General features: G+C 39.8%; 2 protein-coding genes across 4 annotated transcripts; one reads left to right on the top strand and one right to left on the bottom strand.

Moving 5' to 3' along the window:
• Positions 1–1,252: 1,252 nt before the first annotated feature.
• On the bottom strand, positions 1,253–7,168 carry LOC117818339 (isotocin-neurophysin IT 1-like). Of its 3 annotated transcripts, none has more exons than XM_034691165.1 (4): positions 3,173–3,297; positions 2,950–3,071; positions 2,289–2,493; positions 1,253–1,609 (listed from the first exon to the last, which is right to left on the bottom strand). In XM_034691165.1, the coding sequence occupies exons 2-4, from the start codon at positions 3,067–3,069 to the stop codon at positions 1,464–1,466; spliced, it is 471 nt and encodes a 156-aa protein (XP_034547056.1). In that variant the 5' UTR covers positions 3,070–3,071; positions 3,173–3,297; the 3' UTR covers positions 1,253–1,463. The 3 variants fall into 3 exon arrangements, with proteins under 3 accessions (XP_034547056.1, XP_034547057.1, XP_034547058.1); XM_034691166.1 differs by lacking the exon at positions 3,173–3,297 and adding an exon at positions 7,124–7,168 and having other exon boundaries at positions 1,264–1,609; XM_034691167.1 differs by lacking the exons at positions 2,950–3,071; positions 3,173–3,297 and adding an exon at positions 2,739–2,907 and having other exon boundaries at positions 1,264–1,609.
• znf366 (zinc finger protein 366) lies at positions 4,909–15,803 on the top strand. The gene is made up of 7 exons (XM_034691163.1): positions 4,909–5,056; positions 8,138–9,170; positions 9,253–9,420; positions 9,711–9,861; positions 10,296–10,487; positions 13,160–13,334; positions 13,422–15,803. Exons 2-7 carry the CDS (start codon positions 8,149–8,151, stop codon positions 14,096–14,098), a joined length of 2,385 nt encoding a protein of 794 aa, XP_034547054.1. The 5' UTR covers positions 4,909–5,056; positions 8,138–8,148; the 3' UTR covers positions 14,099–15,803.
• Positions 15,804–20,226: the final 4,423 nt, after the last annotated feature.

The raw sequence follows: 20,226 nt of genomic DNA, 5'->3' as shown, positions 1-20,226 counted from the left end.
CTAAACTCACCTCATCTCAACTCTTCTCATCTCATCTTAACTCATCTAAACTCACCTCATCTAACCTCATCTCAGCTCTTCTCATTATATCTCATCTAAACTCACCTCATCTCAACTCTTCTCACCTCATCTTAACTCATCTAAACTCACCTCATCTAACCTCATCTCAGCTCTTCTCATTTTATCTCATCTGAACTCATCTCATCTCTTCTAAACTCATCTCTTCTAAGTTCATCTCATCTTAACTCATCTCATGTCAAATCACATTACATTGCATCAGATTGCGTTGTGTCATTTTGCATCCTATTTTATGGTGTTTAATAGCACGGCCTCGCATCATATGATGTCATGTATTGGGATTTATTGTGGTTTTGCTTCATCAAATTGTATTTTAAGTTCTGTATCATATGGTATTGAATGGAATCACATCATATTGTATCGTATTGTATCAAAACTTATCGTATTCTGTTTTGTTGTATAGTGTTGCATTGTTTTGTATTATGCAGAACTGTATTGTATAGTATTGTGTCATATCATGTGGTCTGGTATTGTATCATATCATATCGTATTGTATCTTGGTATGGTATGGTATGGTATGGTGTGCTATTATATTTTTGGCTTTGAATCGTATGGTATCATGAGGTATCTTATTGTCTCGTATCATGTTGCTCTGTTTTAAACAGCCTGGGGCTCAGGTCAGCCTACTTATTGTGAACTATACTCTACATGTCATTGCAGGTACTTTACTCAGGTGATGTCCCTCACCGAGATAAGCTGCCTGAGCTTCCACGGAGAGGGCGAAAGATAAGACTCTATAATTAAATCAGACACAGAGTAAATAATCTCTCATCAGTGTTTCAGAGATTACATTTGTGTGTAAACTGACTCTTTTTTTATGTACAACAAACGATCTACACTCCAGGTCAAAGCAAAATGGTTCAAAGGTGACTACTGTTGAAGATAACTGTAATAACTGTTGCAACATTGATGTTGTGTAGTTAGAGTTGCCTGGACAATACACACTCACATACACACGCAGCATCATGTGAGGATCCTAAGGAGTTCTGTTGCAAATTGTGCAAAGATCTGAAAGATAATGTCGGCTGAGCGCTTTGAACATTAGTGATAGTGGAATAGAGTGACACTACTGCCCGATAAGATTTGTGATGACGTGTTCTTTCTGCGTAGTGGAACGTTTGCAACAAACATAGAGGTGTTATACAGATGGATAACAATAAACACACCACGTTTTACTCTCCCAAAGCTTTATTTCAACATGCAGATATCTGGATGACCATAGTCAGTATTCATCCCTATTTTTATACATAAAAATATATAATGACAAAGGCACTCTACAGAAGTACTTTAGGGAGATGAAGACAAACAGAGAACTAGAACTACATTAACTACAACTACAAATCCTGTTTCTTGTTTCCCCATGAGGCTGTGGTGTCAGGAGCAGCTCATTGGTGGACTCGATGAGAAGAAGTGTGACCAGCCAGATGCAGCAGCCTGAGGATGATGTCACCAGGGTCGCTGCCTTCGAATTGGCTGGTTTGGTCGTCGCCCTCCTCGTCCACGAGGCAGGATTGGTCTGTAGTGCAGCTTTCTGTGTGAGGGAGAAAAATAGACATAAAGGAAGAGTTATGAATGGCATGATTGTTTGTTATCAGGTTTAGTGTCCAGGAGGACTAATGATGAGGACAAAGTTCAAAGTGACTATTGTTACAGAACTCAAATCCAAAGATACATGTTGCTCTTTTGATAGTGCTCAACTCTATTGAGATGAAAACCTGTATAAGACATTGCATATTGTAATAAGATGCAAACAAATCACATGAAATGATCCCAAATGCATCTGTGAAAAGACTTCTGATACACTTTAACATTTGATGCTACTATTATTCCTTCTCAGCAACATGAATTATTATTATTATACAATATATTGATTCACCCAGTACTAATTACAACCAGCTACACTTCAGTCTGTTACAACTTTACTAATCACTGCTGTCCAGCAGAAACCTTGTATCTCCTTATTTCATTTTTTATTTATTTTTCAAAAAATATTATTTTTTGGTCACCTTTAGTGCCTGTTAGTGAGCATTAAAAAGTTTCAGCCAACGAAAAGCTTTAAAAAAGGCTTGTGGATGAATCCGGTTCAGTGTTTTGTTATTTTCTGAAAAGTAGTTTTGGAGATATCAGGTTTCAGCCTGACACAAGCATCATGGTACTTTGTCATAAATGAAAGATGTGAATATTTATTGAATTACTGCTCAGTTTCTGACCTGCATCACAGCAGACTCCTGAGGCAGCGCAGCGTCCTCCCTCAGATCCGCAGGGTCTCCCTCCTGCCTGGCAGGGGGTGAGCAGGTAGTTCTCCTCGACGCAGTGAGCTGTTTCTGGGGAGCCCAGCAAGCAACCAAGGCCCTCTCCACAGCAGATACTGGGGCCGAAACAACGGCCCCTGTCTCCAGGGCCACACGACATGCACTGGAGGAAGGAATGATAAATTATAACCACTGTTATTTGGCCTATGTGTCATGAACATTTCTGAACGGACTCTTGGATTTGAAGTCCCCCTTTTTCCTTGTTGAGTATGAAACTCACTCTAAACTACACCTGTTTAAAAAACAATACCAGAGATGCTAAAACAACTTTCCTGGACAGCTACTTTGACAAGTAATCAACAACTATTGAAAATTTAAGTTTGTTATTTTTGTATATTCCTCCCATACAAATCTGTTGATCCTGGGAAAAGTATGAATCGTCTGTTTCTTCTGTAGAGGTGTAAAGGTAATTTGTGAAATGGATCTGATCCAATTCAAGGTTCTAAGGTTAAAGTATTGCATAAACCCTTTAAGACAACTTAAAACCAACAACCAATGGATCAAGAAATATCCATCAGTTTACTGATTTTGATTTCAAAAAGGAGGTTAAGGAGCTCACCTTGCGCTGTGGTGCGTCCATGATGGACCTCTTCCCCCCGATAGGACAGTTAGAGATGTAACATGCTGAACAGACGGATAGGAGGAAAAGAAGGCACACGGACACTGAGGCTCCAGTCATTTCTGTTGAGAGAGTAGAACAATGACAGAAAAGACAAACTAGTCAGGACAAAAACTAACAAAACTGAAAGTCCACTGAACACAAAATCCAAGTCCAAACTCACTTGTTGCTCGATGGCTTGATGAACAGAAGATTTTAAATGTTCTTTTTCGTTGGTCCTGGATGTTTCTTCTGTTCTTGGTGCCTCTGACATGACTTATATACCTCCAGATCTTCTTTAGAGAGTGACACCGAGACCAAAAAGCCACTTAACAAACCTTAATGAGTCTGTTTTAGTTTGGGTCACCATCAACGATGAAGATGACCATCGGGGCTGGTTGGGGTCAAAGGTCGAGGCGGTTCTGTGGCCTGTTTTGCTTCTTGCTATTGAGAGTCATTAAAGAATGGCTCGTGCTGCGTGACCGTGCATGTACGAGATGATGGAAATGTCAAAGAGGTTAAGAAGAGAGTGAGGGGATGAAACTGGTCAAAATAGGAGAGGACGTGAGTGTCATTTTACGTAAGACACATTTAATGATTTCCTCCTTTTTTTAAGCCCCTTTCTGCAGATCTACAGATCCTCAGGAGAGCGTGAAAAGACAGTTTTGAATCTGACAAGATGTCTATATTGTACTTTGGCCTTCAAAGCTGCCGTTTTGACAAGTTTGTTGGCAGACCAGATGCTTGTAAATAAACACACTATTGCCAAAAAGGCACAATCACCTGTAGATGTTCTTCTCTAATCACAAAGTCCTTAATCCCCGGCAGGAATTGACGCACACACCGTCCATGTCGTGGGATGATTGGTGTTAGGAGCTAATTATTGTGGCTAATGATCTTCCACAACCCATAAAAGATGGTCTCACTGTTTCAATGATATGAGCTCAATTACTGCAGCTCCCCCTTGACCGGCTAACTGCCACCTCATCTCAATTAAAACAAGTTGATCATAGCTTAACTTCTGTGCCAAAGAAGGGAAGAGTTGGACATTGAGACGTGGCCTGATTTATTTAGATCATAAACTATGATGAAGATAAACAGCTGTCAGTGTAGTAAACTGGACTAACAGGACAATACAGCACACTCTTGCCTCCTAGTGGCTGTTTTGACACATTTCAACTATGCAATGCAATCATTTTTTTATTACTGTTATTGTTTCTGTCTCAGACGCTTTTGCAGGAGTTAGGGAAAACAACAAGAATAATAATTACACAATTTATTAAGATAAAATAACCAATCATCTTTCTTCTCTTCCAAACATTTAAAGTTAAGAAAACTTTACTTCAAATGTTTTGCAGAGGTGAAATATTGTTGCAGGCTTTCTCTTCTCCCTTGCATTTTATTGTGCATTTTTTTCTCCTCTCGTGCAAATGACCTGCATGGATAACACAAAGTACATACACTTTATCTGCTTTAACCTTAAAGAAATAGTTTTGGTGCCATCGACAATCTGACAACTGTTTCATATTCCCCTGAAAAACAAGGTTTATGTCCATGATAAAAGTGACATCAGTAATTCTTTACATGAATATGGTTGAGGTGCTCATAGACAGAGATGGTGTAAACTGAATGTGATCATCTTCCATCACTGCATGACTCCTGACAGCAGCTAAACATTCAAACTGCATTGTTTTCTTGTGCAACATCAGATCTTTGCCTCCGTGTGTTCTTCCAAAAGCTCAGCAAATCCCCATTTCATAGAGAAATTGAGATGTCTATCTAGTGTTTCCTTATTTTTCTGCAGGAAGGCACTCGGCTTGTTGACTTCCTCTCCCCTCCCTTCCTTCCTTCTCTCCGAAGGTACTCATCTGAAAAATGAGAACAAAGTGATTGTTCCTGTTCTCTTTCTTAAGTCACTTCAAATGCTATCCGCGGACGGGCGGCTCATTGTCAGGAGAGTTGCGGCGCGAGCAGGAGGGAGAGAACGCAGGTACAGGTACAGCAGCAGCAGCAGAAGCGACACTTCAGCCACAGCATCACAGAAAACACACTCTGCTACACTCAGCTGGTGAGTTCCACACACACTCACATACACACAGACACTTTGGCTGCAGCCTCACACAAACACACGCTTGCATGGCACTGACTGGCATGTGAGGAGGGGCTTCACTTTTAATGGATTGTTTGGAATGCATGGAGCGGTAAAGCGCAGACTGGGGTCTCTGCACAGAGCAGGTTAAGTGAGAGAGGGGATAAAAGAACAGGATCATATCCACAGGATCATAACACAGACGTGTCAGCATGCATCCCAACTGTTAGAAACTTTAGTGAAAGAAGATTAATACATCTCCATGCACTCTCCATGTATTCTATGTTTTCTATATAAATTGCCAATCACTTTATTATCCGTATTCTTCTCTCTATTTTTGGAGAGTGAATCCTTCTCCTTGTAAGGGTTGAAAGTATGTTTTTAAAAAAAGTAAATCTGAATTATAAATATAAATATGAAAATATGAATCTGTGTGATTTTAATGTTCTTCATTTGATTGAGCATACATTTACCACCTTTCTTTATTATTGTTTGCTTTCTTAGATATGAATATATCATGCTAAAATGTCTGTTTGCATATGTTAATCTGGATGCATATGTTATGCATGGTACTAATGTGCTCCAATGATTTTTCTGTCAACAAAATGAACCAACTTTCTTGGCTCTCTGAATCTACTCACTAATAAGTTGAAATGTCCATACTGGTGATCAAATCAACAAAACTAAGAAGTCTTGTGTTCAATTTATCACTTGAGACGTTTCCCATCAAAATACCCCAGTTTACCCTATGGCGTCTATTATATCATGTTTTTTATTTTGTTTTCTACAAAAAACATTCTTTTTTAAAGTGGAAATCTTGAAAACTCCGACAAAATAAGATGTTTTTTAAAATGCTTTTAGCAATTGAGCAGCCTGTGCAGAAGATTTGACTTTATTCTGACATTTTCTGACTAATGGATGAAGTTCAGTTGAGAGATGAAGGTGCAGATAAACTGAAAATGAAAATACTTCTACATTTCAGCCTTTTATAAATGTGTATGCTGATTCTATCTTTAAGAGTAGTCACCCAGTCTCCAGAGGCCATCAGAGTTAAAGCCTGTTACAAATAATGTCTGTAGAGCTGTAGGTCATCTACAGTATGAGACTGATATAGATGACAGCAGTTTCTGATTGATAAGCACTGCACCATTTACAGGAATAGAATAGATATATAGAACATCACTAAGCATGACTTGGATTTCATGCAGAAGTACAACAGTTCCCCTCTGATTATTACCACCTATTCACCCATGACCATCATCTGCACCAAAGTCTGCACAAACTGCAGTTAAGATTTTATTTATAACTGTATGATATCATAACATGCACAATTAAAAAACTCATCAGTCCTTCAATCTGACTCAGACTCACGGCTGGTTAAAACATCAGTAAAAGAGAAAAGGGGGAGTTCTTCCTGGCTATCAGTGAAAGAGAAAAGATGAACAGAGCAGAGAGAAAAGACATGGAGAAGTGAAAAGAGTGTGTGAGGTAGAGGTGAGTATTTCTCAGTTAACTTCCTAATTTCAGGAGAGGAGAAGAGCAATGAGAAAGGAAGAAGTGAAAGGTTTCAGGTTAAACACGAGAACTGAGGTGTGTGTACTGTAAGTGTGTACCCGCTTACTTCTACAGAAACCGTCAGAGAAACAGTTTCATGTTGCAAAAAAGATAAACCAGAACGGTAGAGAGGTAGTAGGTGTGCATTGGTCAAAACGCTCCTCACATGCTGTCGGTGTAATTCGTTGAAGTATCACTTGACAGAAACACAAGGTAAAGGTAGGGTGCAAATTGTGGATATATACTTATATATTCAGAATTTTGTATGCACTTAAATACTCAAATTAGTTTCTTTGAGATAAAGATATTACAAGATTTTGTAAATTTGATAATGAAGTGAAGTGAACCAATGAAGCCTCATTTACCCTTTCAACATTTCAGGCTGTTAATTTCAAATATTTCCACAGACCCAAATAAAAGCCCCAAAGTTTAACACAAATATTGTGAAAGAGCTCTTTAATACACCACATAATTCATCTTATTACCACTCACCAGGGACGTGTCCAGACTTTTCTTGACTGAGGTGGCCCAACTGCGTCACTGTATTATGCAAAAAGGATATGACCACACACACTTGAATGAATATCTTTTATTGACCTTTCTGTCCCCACTTATCATATCTGCTTTGACTATTAACATTCAATAATTAAGCAGATGTTATAACTATATTTTATTTTACTTTAAAAAAATAAGGCAAAACAAAGTAGAGACATCTTGTAAAAGGATACTTCTTTAAGGACTAATTAGGACGATGTTCCTCTGCAATATTTTGGTTCCCAAGCATTGCTCATAATTGTGTCGGTTTGTATCTGACAATAAGATAGTGTACTTCAGTTGGCTCTCTATTTTTGATGGACTGCATGATATTTTTTTCTACCATTTAAAGAACCAACGACAGAAAACTACTACATCTAATTGCAAAAAAAGCTTCTAGCAGCTCTCTGAAACACAACCCAAAGAGTCGACTTTTACATGAGTCCCGCCTTTGTCCAAACTAATAGCTAATTAAGGTTTCAGATTTTGGGGCGGCCTCTGGGCGGGTGGTCACTAAACATTTAAAGAGGGGCCAATGCCACCTTAAGCCACCCCTCTAGGCACATCCCTGATGCCATTGCCAGTGTTCCAACAATGTTGCCGAAGGCTTGCTCACGTTGGGTCTTTGTGTTTATAGATAAGAAAGGGGGGGGGGGGGGGGGGGGACCAGAAGAATAATTTATTTTTACATGCATTTATACCATGCATTCTTCTCCATGTCTGCATTTCCCACAATACAACAAGACAGCAAATAGATAGGTCAGACATTTTGGTGTGTTTGGCTGTTATTTCTTGTTTGGACTGTTATAACATTGCATACAGCTCCCTCTGGAGCCACACAAGGCTTTTACAGTTTTTTCCACATGTCCAGTTCAAGTAATGACCGTGACCTGTAAACACACCTGGATGTTTAAAATGAGTGGAAGTCACTCTAACTGATGACATTTAACCATGTCTTGTACTCTTTTTCAGGCAGAGAGAAAATGGAAACAGACAGAGTGAACTTCCCACCAGCAAGGAGTCCGTCTCTCAGGGACGAGCTAAGACAAGCATCTCAGCACAGTTTCTACCTAAGCCCCCCTCCCCTCTACATTAAACCCTCAAAATTCTCCCCTCCTAGATACCCCAGCATATCACCCTCTAGAGACACCTACAGCGTATTCAGCCCGCCTGCTTTCTTTCCCATGCTCAGCCCCAGTTACACTCAAAAGGAAGGATCCCAAAAACGAAAACGAGTTCCTTTGAAAATGGATGCCCAGGGAGATGAATCCCCTGACAGGGAAGCAGAGGGAGACAAGGAAGAAAGCAATAAGAAGACAGTCAACCATTCCCAAAATCCTTTCTCCTTCCCACCTCCTTCTGTTCCTTCGCCATCTCCAAAGCTTGTTCCCGGTATGATTGAGCTGAACAGACTGCAGCTCCATCACAGAACACCAGGCATGACTCTACCTGTGCGAGTGAAACAGGAACCTCTCAGTCCCTCCCCTGTCTGGCCTCCTTCTCCTCTCCTCCTCCACCCTCCTTACTTCCCGTCTCTCCCTCACAGCCTCCTCTCATACCCTTTCTTCATGCCTGGCCCTGTCATGCACCTCTCTCCTGGTTCTTTCTACCCAAGAGAGGACCTCCGGCCCAGGCATCGCAGCCGTGAAGGACCTCCTCATGGTGGGACGACCAGTGTGGAAAAGCTTGGTCTCAACATCCACGTGGACGACAGTTATTACGTTGATGTGGGCGGAGACCAGAAGAGGTGGAAGTGTCGTTTGTGTGAGAAGTCGTACACCTCCAAGTACAACCTTGTCACGCACATCCTTGGGCACAATGGCATCAAGCCACACGGGTGCCACCTGTGTGGGAAGTTGTTCAAGCAGCTGAGCCACCTGCACACACACCTGCTCACACACCAGGGCATGAGGCCACACAAGTGTCAGGTATGCCACAAGGCCTTCACCCAGACCAGCCACCTGAAGAGACACATGATGCAGCACAGTGATGTCAAGCCTTACAGGTAAAGCAGGTTTCATTGTACATATCATTATTAGTTGTCCACTTTTTTTTTTGCTGATTTTCTCTTATTTTACCTCCCCCAGCTGCAGTGTGTGCGGGAGAGGTTTTGCATACCCCAGCGAGCTTCGGGCCCATGAGCTGAAACATGAAAAAGGTCAGGAGAACGTATGTGTGGAGTGTGGTCTGGATTTCCCAACTCTGGCCCAGCTGAAGAGGCACCTGACAGTCCATCGCGGCCCTACTCTGTACAGGTGAGCATAAAAATGATTCTTCCCTTCAGTTATCCCTCAATGATTATGTTATCATGTAAACAATGGTTCCACCTTTTGGGAAATAACCTTCTTCATTCTATTGCCAAGAGTAAGAAGGGAAGATACCCTTCATGCCGGCAGAAATAAAAGTGCTGTCAATCTTCTAATTCAAATATGATCTTAAACAATAGGGAACAAGCACAGTTAAATGTAAGACAAAAACTGCATCAACATTTCTCTTTCCAATCTCTCTCTGTTAGGGTTTAATTGTATACCTGTTGTGCCTGCAGGTGTTCAGAGTGCCAGAAGACTTTCCAGTACCCGAGCCAGCTTCAGAACCACATGATGAAACACAAAGACATCAGACCGTACATCTGCAGTGAGTGTGGGATGGAGTTCATCCAGTCACACCACCTGAAACAGCACACGCTCACACACAAAGTAGGTTTCACAGGTGTATAAACCAAATACTAGCATGCTTTTATTTTCTAAGGCAGGAGTAAGAAACAGATGCATTGATATTTGGCATCAAACAAAGTTATTGTGATATAATTTCAAGAAAATTTCATCATTATGTGCACATTTAAAAGAGTGAAAATTAGAATTCTGGTTGCTTTTGCAGCTGTTGCAATTTCCACTATAAAAATGTCTCCTGGTGCCAATATGGATGCACCATTAAATAGAAAGGATTTTAGTTGTCTTGGATCTATTTGAGACACTGTGTCCAATATACACATTGGTGTGCTTGGAAACTTTGTCATCCCCAAAAGTGATTAAAATAAAGGTAGTAATACAGAACTCTGACCAAGACTGCTGCAGATAATGTGTTCACCACTTTTTTCACACCCCTACTTCCACATTCTGTCATTCTTCAGGGGGTTAAAGAACACAAGTGTCGCATCTGTGGTCGTGAGTTCACCCTGTTGGCCAACATGAAGCGCCATGTCCTCATCCACACCAACATACGGGCCTACCAGTGCCAAATGTGCTTCAAGAGCTTCGTCCAGAAACAGACTCTGAAGGCCCACATGATTGTCCACTCAGACATAAAGCCCTATAAATGCAAGGTTGGTCAAACATAAAGTCCAGATTAGCCTTTTTGGGGGCCTATTACAGTCTATTGTTGATGAAAGGAAAAGGTGAACCTTTTGGGGAAATACTTTCTTGGCCAGAGCATGCTATGAAATGATTAGGAAATGTCCTCATAAGAAAAGTGACATAATCAGAAAAGTTATCAGAAGAAATACTTTTGTCCATTTCCGGAAGAAACAGAAGTCAGGTAAAGTAAAGAGCTATAAAGTCAATGCACAGTTTGTATGATCTACTCAAATCAATTGAATTGAATTAAATAGTAAGTCTGCTGAATGGGGGGATTAACACAAAAAAACCAGAACCTGGCAGTTCACAAGGACCACACCAACAACAGAATGAGATTTGAAAGATAGTTTATTGATTACAGATTATTGTATTGATCGATTTTGAACTCGTAGTCGCTTTGGGGAAGCTTCGTAGGGGATCCGCTGTAGCACCCGGGCACGACGAACCCCCTCAGGGCCCAATGGAAAAGGAGGAGAGGAGCAGAAGGAGAAAGGGAAGGGAGGGAGGGATGCGGAAACGAGAGCGAGAAAGGAGGAAATGGTCAGGTTTGAATTTATGTGAAAACGGAAGAGGCGCGGTTGAAGTGTGGCCCTGCTCCTGAAATTGTGCTATTATCACCACTAATTGTATCTCAAACATTGCTGGCTGGCTGGCTAGCTGTAGCCTGCTAGCTTCATTCCTAAACCTAACCAAAACATAGCTCTATCACGTCCTAAAATTGAGTTACTTTCCACGTCAGTTTCAGATGCCAAAATCTGAAAAATGTTGTTACCCTCAAGTAAGTACAGAGGGGTATGTGATTGACCCTGCAACCTCTGTAGCGTACTAGGCTAACTGTTTCCTGTGTGTACTAAAGTAAGCTAACAGTCTGCTGACTTTGTATGAGTCGCACTGTGTTGTAGAATTAAGTTAGTTTTTTGAAGATTATTTTCAAAGATTATTTTTGGCCTTCACCTTCTTTGGTAGGACAACATAAAGGACAGAGAATATGTGGAAATATGTTCACCAAACCCTGGGTAGATGTGGCGTAGACCTTGCATCCGTATATGGGGTGTTTGTTTTACAAACTAAGCTAAACCAGTTCCTCCAAACTACCATATTTTGCCAAACCATTGCTTTAACTGCAAGGTGTTTGGTAGAAGTCAACACAATTCCAGGTGCTATCTCTAGTCTGTTTATACTGATAAGGCTAAACCTGTCAAACCTGCTGTTAGCTACTATTTAAGGATCGACATACTTTTCTGAAGCATCTGTTTTGACCTTGGTGTTTGGTACGAAGCCTCAAACGATGACCAGATAACAGAGAGGCTTTTTGGCAGTAGGACCCTCCTCGTCCATAGGAAGGATATCGCCGCACAAACTGCCTCTCTAACAATGGCCCGCCAGCCTCCCCGGAGAACAGGGCCCTCAAATAGATTTCATCTCGCTTTCTCTGCTGCTGGAGGGAGCTTCCTGTTTTCTCACGGTCCTCTTGGACAGTTTACAGTCCCTCTCTCCTCCTGAAGGAAAGGACCACCCTAATAAAAAAGAATGCAGAGGAAGGACAGCGCAGGAGTAGCCCTTCCCTGTTCTCCTCTTGGCCCTGTCTCCATGTTGCTTCCTTTCCCTCTCTCTGTTTTTCTTGTGTGTGGGTCAGGGAGTAAGGGGGGGAGACAAAGAGGAAAAGAGGAAAACAAGGATAGAAGGAGGGAGAAAGGGTGTGTGTCTATGTATATCTCAATGCCTGCAAATTCATTCATGATTACGTATCTCTACAACTCGGTATTCTCCAGAAATTAGTCATCCACCAAAGAGGATTTGCAGAGGTGTATTGTTTCAGTCTATTGTTTCTTTTTCCTCTAATAGTTTCTACTGAAGCCAGTTGTGGAGAGTAAATAAACACATTCATTCAAATACTGTGTTTGCATGCAAGTTTAGGCTGTATCACCAATCAAGGACACTGTTCAGTTCTACTTAATATACCTATGCACTTCAGCAGGAAGTTAGTTTTTACACCTGCTGGCGAGCTTTTGGCTCATTATGACTTGTTTGGTTGAGACAGGACGGTAGATTTTTCTATTATAACTTATCTGTTTTGAAGATAAATAAGACCAAGAGCTATGCAGTCATTTGCATGACTGACTTGATTGACAGGCAGGCACATTGTGTTAGCTCCACCTCTTTGACTCATGCTAGGTTGACTGAAAGTTAGGTTGCGTCAACATTTCTAATACGGTGACAGTTGTTGTTGGGCTTCAAAACCAGTTTCAGAAATCAATGGGTGATGTCACTGAGACTCCGTCTATATTTTACACAGTTCATGGTCAATAACCATGGTATCTCAGATTAAAATGCCCATTTTTCATGCAAAATTCTCATGTTTACATGTACCAAACAAGGATATATACTAATTCTACTAACAGAAAATGTCTGAAGTCTGTCAAACTGGCTAATCTGGGTTAGTGAGCTTGACCCTTTCATCCAGTTATGGTCACGCCTGTCTCCAAAAAAGTTTAGCGTTGGCAAAAATGCCAAACTCAAGGCTTCAAAATGGTCATCCACAAACAAATGTGTGGAACAACAATGGCTGTATAAACCTTTTGTAAACAGTCTTTTGTAAAAAAAACAACGTAGCTGAACATTTCTTCTCTGTGTCTTCCAGCTTTGTGGCAAAGAGTTCAACAGGATGCACAACCTAATGGGCCACATGCATCTCCACTCAGACAGTAAACCCTTCAAATGTCTTTACTGCCCCAGCAAGTTCACTCTGAAGGGAAACCTCACCAGACACATGAAAGTCAAACATGGAGTCATGGACAGAGGCCTGGACGAAAGATGTAAGCTTTCACAAATTATCCATGCAATATTCCTACATTTTTTGTTGCAAAAGTTGTTTAATGGGATCATTATTTTTGCAACCACAGTGTTCAGGCAAAGGGGGCGATACTGCCTCTCCACCCCAATGGGCCTCCTCACCCGCTTCAGCCAGGAGGAGCCCTTTGACCTCTCCCAGAAGCCCCCAGGCCTTCCCAGCCTCCGCCTTCCCCAGTCTGATGGCGAAAGCGTCCCTGGAAGCTCGTGTCAGGAGGAGGATGAGGAGAGTTTGTACAGAAGGAGCCCATACAGCCCTGAGGAGGACCAACATGAACCAACAGGCAGAGACCAGTACTCAGAGCTGGAGGAGAGAGGGCAGAGGTCTTCAGGTGAACGAGGACCAGTAGAAAAGCAGAAACAAATGTACCTGGACAGCTTAGAGGAGGAGGTATATGATAGAGAGTCAGAGTCAGGACATTCTGTAGATCCTAGAGGTGACATGATGCACCTCTTACAGTCAGAGGAGACATCTGAGATGGTCTCTGAATCTGATTCAGAGATAGGAGACGCCCACGAGACAGGCTGCAGTCGGTTGTATGATACTGATTCAGATTCAGAACTTGATGATCAGTGCAGGCTACAAAAGGAAGAGCAAAGCAAGCAACAGATTAATATCTTTTGTGACATGGCAGTCAGTGAGGTAGGGAGGAATCAGAGTAGATCAGAAAGAAGTGAATCAATGGAGGGAACATCTGCTCAAGATGAGGAAGAAGAAGAATTTAAATGATAACAGAAATCCAGGGCTCAGCTGTTCAAAGTAATTTGATTTTATTGAAGTAACAGGATTTAATCAAATCTTGAAAATTATTTGTCTTAAAAAAAATAGGATAATGAAACCGGTGAGATCAGGGGAACCCAATCTTGGTTCTATCCAGATAAAACCACCAGTTTGTGGTATCACAAAGTCAGGGTTATCGAGGTCCAAGTAAAGGGCTCGAATCATGCTGGATTTCAGGAACAGAATGCTATCAAGCTTTTAAGCCGACCAGACAAAATAACATTTTTACAATGAGGCTGTTGTGATGTACTAGATGAAGTAGACTGAAAAGTGGGAAACAAGTAAACCATTTTGTCCTTGTAAAATAATTCATAAAACAGCTGTCAATAGAGAACACAAAATAATGATATTCAATGAAAAGCAGCTGTCAGGCTCATAGACGGTATAAAACATGGACATTGTCTAAGTGACGTCACCCACTGGCTTCTTAAGAGGCGTTAGCCAAGTTAGCCATGCCCCTTAATTATGGCATATTTTGCTTAATCTATAACCCTAATATCCTTAATATGAATGAGTTATAAAAAAAATCACCCCATACAGTGTGGTGGAATATATAAATGGGCTCCTCGGTACCAGGCTGTAAAACATGTTTATTTCTGCTACAAATGGTCATTTCAACATGGGTGTAAATGGGGATTGTTGGCTTTTGGAGCCTGCCTCAAGTGGACACATGAGGAACTGCAGAGATTTTTTCAGTTGGTGTGGATTAAGGTGCCTCCTGTTGATAAAGTATGTAATATGAAATTCCATTTTGAGCACTAAAAATTTAGATATGTTACCGTAGCGAGGCTGTATGTTGTTGATCAAATCCATTCGTTTTGAAAACCAAGCCAGATTACCTGATCATGCATAGAAAAGGTCGATTTCCAAATTGTTTCCTTCTTATCCAGATTACACCTTTTGAATGACTGAGCCCAGAGGATGAATTCAAAGAAGATTCAGGTTTGAAGTATCCTGATTGGTAGGAAAAATAGATAGGCTGTTCAGAGAGAAGGAACAGCATGTGGATTTCTAATAAACCTGATTATGGAGGAAGTTCTGTATTAGCTTAGCAGGGATAAAATACATAAAAACATATCATATTTGTTCATGAAGCAAAAACAAAAATGTTACTGATAGAAAGCTGTGAAGAATTCTGCATGTTGTAAACATATCATTAACATATCAAAAATCACTAACTAGTAAATGTGTATCATAGATGGAAAGTTTAATGTAGCTTTTTTGTACATAGAATGAAATACATATTTAATTTTTTTTAACAACAAAAAATGTAATGTTGAATCTAAAATGTAATTTTCTCTTAATTTAGAAATGTCTTTCATGATATCAGAAGCAAAAATGTGTTATCCCGCACTCTATTGTGTATGTTTTGGGAATATTTCTTTATTTGCCTTATTTTGTTTGTGGGATTTTGTACATAAAATCACATTTGATGTAATAATGTTGTTTGGGTAGATACAAATATTGCAAAACTTGAGATGTTATATCCACTGAGTGTCTTTATTAGAGAAACTGAAACTTTTTTTATATTTGGATATTTTTTAGACCTTTGTTAGCTCTGTTTTTGGAGGATGATGTGTTTTTTATTCTTTGGCTGTGTAATGTTGGTCAACTGAACATAAAACTGCTAAATAAAAGCTGAAATGCATGAACATTTGCGAGAAAACCATTGTTTTGTGTTTTATAACCCCCCTTTGACTTCTTTTAAAGGATATAAGACCCAGTAATGAATTTAAATCCTCTCTCTCTCTGACACTGACTTGTTTTTACCGAGATGATTGCTGTGAGTTTCAAAAAGCTTGCCTTTCTCCTCCTGCTTCTCTTTCAAAGCAGAGGAAGAGGAAGAGAAAACACCTCTCCCCTTCTCTCTTTTAGGTTGTGATCAAACAGCAGTGACGGACACAGTGGGTGTCCCAGACAAAGGCTTCATATGTCTGTGTGACTCAGAATGAAGCATTGTTTCTCCTCATTGCAGAAGCCTGCATGAAAACAGAAACACCATTGGAATGAAGAGTGCCTGAAAAGTTTTTCATTCAAGTGGAGGAAGATGCATATTAGACAGAGCATTGTGTCATACATATATATATAAAGAAATGCAGCAAAAGGTTATTTCAGGTGTTATTTATCACTGTTAGAATGGCAGCAAGTTCACCCCACACTGCTTTCATGTCACACCTCACTTGGTTCGGCCAGTTCAGGTAAACAGTGAGGCATTTCTTGTCAGATAAAATGCAGAACAGCAGCTTCTCGTTTTCTAACAGTGACGACCACCATGTCCTGAAGGGTGAAACTGCAAACAGTTTGAGGAAGTTCTCACATCCTACTCTCCTTTCCTCTCCACACTGACACCTTTAAATCCCGACCACCGGCTCAGAGAGGAACCATGTAGAGTCGATCTGATGGCAAGAATCAACCAATTCACCAAATGTATTTTATCTCATCCATTTATCTTTCAATGAATCAAATACAATTCAGAGTGCTTCTAGGACTTTGAACTGACAACATTTAGTGTTCCTGTTCAGAGCGTTATACATATATGGTTAAAGATGAATGCAGAAACTCCTGCACACTAAAACAAACCAAAACAACATATGAAATATTACAAAATCTATAAAAGTAAAGGTAAAAATGAAAGAACTAAGAAAAGTGACCAACAGTGACTAATTAACAGTCCATAGGGGCTTGGCTTGGCAACTGAAGGGTCACCGGTTCGAGTCCCAGCATGGACGAAGTTTGGCAAGTGGACTGATGGCTGGAGAGGTGCTGGTTCACTTGCCTGGGCACTGCCGAGGTGCCCTTGAGCAAGGCACTGAGCCCCCAACTGCTCGAGGTGCGCTTGTTGACAGCAGCATCCTCACTCTGACATCTCTCCCTAAGTGCATGTTCACTGCATGTTTGTGGAAAAAATTGCATGTATATACACCAAATTGTGCGTGTAGCATGACCAAAATAAATAACACGAGTGGAAAAACTGAATTTCCCCCCTGGGGATGAAAAAAGTACTTTTCTTCTTTCTTAGAAATGATCAGACAAGCAGAAAACAAATGGATTTAAACACAATGCATTTGTACATCACACAAAATATACAAAATGAGTACTCAAGACTAGTAGTGAAATAGTTAAATGCTTTTCAGTAAAATTGAATGAATAATAATGATAAGGTAAAAATGTTAATTAAAGATAGAGTAAGATGAATTATAGTTTTAATAACATAAAATAAGTAATAATAAAAATATGTAATAAAAACATAAAATCATAAAGTACTGCTATGTAGTATTATATTGTTGAATATTTGAGTATTGGATGTTAAACAGTGATACAAGCTCAGAGACCTGATATGAAAAAAATATTTTCTTTTATTGTTCTTTTTGTTTTTGATGAAGTGAAACTTTAAAACCATGAGAATCTGAAGAGCAGACAGGCACACAGGAGAACAGGTAACAGAAAAGGTAGTCTCCTGGTGGGAAATTCAATCCTGCGGTTAGAAAGGCTTGGTGTTCTGCTTTTTACAGTGAAACTAACACACAAATCAAGAACAAGGGACACATTCATGAATCATTTGCTAGTTTGCACTTTAGAGGAAAAAATATCAAAAACTCCTGGATTCAGTTGATATTCAATGATCACATCAGTATGTCTTCATCCTGTACTTGGCCTTAAAGAGCAATGTTTATGATTGTACATCTACTCATATACTGCTCTTCTAGATGCACTTTCTTGTGAATCATTATTTGCACTCAGAAGACCCACTAGCTCAGGGTTGAATTCATTAAAGCTTTTTTTCGTTTGATTGTTTCATTATTTACCTGTAAAAAATTGTCACTTTTTAGTGCTGTGTCTTTCAAATGTGACGATTTGCACGTTTTTTTCATTTCACGTCACTTTAAAGGAGACAATTCTGGTTCCATTCTTATTTCAGCAGTCAAACTAAATCATTTAAACCTTGGTAGATGACAGCTTTTATGCAAATATACAAGTTGTGTATCAAGCAGCTGCTCATTGAGTTAATTTTTATTAAAGCCTTACATTTTGTGTTAAACCTAAAACAAATCAGTGTTATACAGAATTGTTTAGCAAGCAACTGAGGTATGAGCTATATTATAAATGGGTGGACACTTCCCTGAAAAGGTGCCTGTGCTTTCCTTTTAATTCGATAAATGACTGCACTGAAATCTTGAGCAACTTGTTGAGCTCTAAATAAGTAATTTAATTCAATACCATCCATCCATCCATCCATTATCTTGACCGCTTATCCCGTTGGGGGTCACGGGGGGCTGGAGCCTATCCCAGCCGGCATCGGGCTGACGGCAGGGTACACCCTGGACAGGTCGCCAACCGATCACAGGGCTAATTAAATACCATTCAAATGTTATCACTGACTCAAAGTTGAGATACATAGATGAAAAAAAATATTAAAAGATATACATTAAATACATAAAGAAGCATATTTAAAGTTCATTTTTTGACTATCTGTACTTTACTTGAGTATTTTTTTTTAGGATATTGTTACTTTTACTCCACTACATTCAGAAGACATTTATTGTACTTTTTACTCCACTACATTTCTATCAACACTCTAGTTACTCACTACTTTTGCTTTGAAGTCAGCTCATGAATTTCTTCCTCTTTTCTGAAATCTGATGCCTAAGACAGTAAAATGTGATTGTGTAGTTCTGTTTGTCTCAGTGGTTTAGTCGTACCTGTATATCGTGCGTCTCAACGGTTGAACATGGAGCAAACACAGAGCAGATTTCACTGAGATCAGGCAGTTCATTTAGTGGTGGTAATGATGGCTTTAATTCTCCACATGAGCACCCATGGCCATATCTTCAGCCCGTGTTAGAGATTTTTGAAATGAAGAATGATACGTATCGTTTGAAATGTACTCCCTGTTTCCCACTCTGCACAAACATACAAACATTCACTGTCCAACCTGAGAAAGAGTGTTGAGCTACGTAACGTTTGTTTCATTCCAGATGAACATTTCAAACTAAGGTGTCTTAACTAGTGTCTGTTTTTATTCCATGGTATAGTTTTTAGAGATTTCAAGTAATGGTTTCTAGATAAACATGATGTAATAGAATGTACTCCTATGTAATCTTGACTGCCATCATGCTTTGTGAAAATACAACGTTTTGAGATATTTTAAAAAGTACTTTGAATACTTAAGTATTTTTAAAAGCAAGTACTTCAGTACTTTAACTCAAGTATTAATTTGACAGAGCAACTTTCACTTGTATTGGAGTAATATTTAACCTGGAGGATCTATACTTTGACTTAAGTAATGAAGACTTGTACTTTGTCCACCGCTGGTTGTTATAGATAATAGGTAAGAATGTCTTAAAATCATAAGACTAAAACATATTGCCAAGATGTTTTTTCAAAACTTGTCTTGTGAAAGATACTTAATAAGCCATCACCTTCCTCTCATCTCTTTTAAAAGTCCTAAGGTTGAAGAAGACTTATTGACTTTGTGTTTGTGTCTTTACATAACAGTGTTTTCATTATTAAAAATGACTCATCATTATGTAAAGACTCATTTCTTACATGCTGTTCTGTCTTAAGTATCAGTGCAGACATGAGTGTCCTATCCTGTGTGATGCATGTAACTAAGACACTGAAAACAGTACGTTTGTACTCTTGGCATCATTGGACAAGCAAACACAGTTTCAGATGAGCAGAACAGTGTGGTAAGATGTGTCATAGGCACATGTAGTAATGAGCTTTAATAGATTCAACTTTTGCTCAATGCCCAACAAGAGACACAGTTTAGCAGAAATATAAAACAATAGAAGAGAATAGAATAAGGAATATCATAGTTCATTCATATTCCTGAAAAGATAGGTGCATCTACTTGTGCGTGTAAAAATGTTTACTTCCTGTCATTTTCTCCATTGCAGCTCAGGCTGGAGCTTCCTGTTTTGCTGGCAAGAGAGAAAACGAGATGGTGCTAAAATTCTTCCACGTTTTGTTTAACTAAAGTGTCCCACCCGAGTCTCAACCTGTCACCTCCTTTGACCTGCAGCCAAGAAACTCACTGTTATAAAACCTGTCCCACAAATAGACACACACAAAAA

This window comes from Notolabrus celidotus, chromosome 9, assembly GCF_009762535.1.
Source record: "Notolabrus celidotus isolate fNotCel1 chromosome 9, fNotCel1.pri, whole genome shotgun sequence".
Classification (NCBI taxonomy): Eukaryota; Metazoa; Chordata; class Actinopteri; order Labriformes; family Labridae; genus Notolabrus; species Notolabrus celidotus.
Note: the sequence above shows the minus strand (reverse complement) of the source record. Positions and strands in the feature narration are given on the sequence as shown.

Coding starts and splice junctions, on each gene's coding strand:
- LOC117818339 (XM_034691166.1), bottom strand. CDS start 3,069: ATGACTGGAGCCTCAGTGTCCGTGTGCCTTCTTTTCCTCCTATCCGTC. Junction 2,494..2,949: donor TGGACGCACCACAGCGCAAG/GTGAGCTCCTTA, acceptor TCCTTCCTCCAG/TGCATGTCGTGTGGCCCTGG. Junction 1,610..2,288: donor AGGAGTCTGCTGTGATGCAG/GTCAGAAACTGA, acceptor TCCCTCACACAG/AAAGCTGCACTACAGACCAA.
- znf366 (XM_034691163.1), top strand. CDS start 8,149: ATGGAAACAGACAGAGTGAACTTCCCACCAGCAAGGAGTCCGTCTCTC. Junction 10,488..13,159: donor TAAAGCCCTATAAATGCAAG/GTTGGTCAAACA, acceptor TGTGTCTTCCAG/CTTTGTGGCAAAGAGTTCAA. Junction 13,335..13,421: donor CAGAGGCCTGGACGAAAGAT/GTAAGCTTTCAC, acceptor TTGCAACCACAG/TGTTCAGGCAAAGGGGGCGA.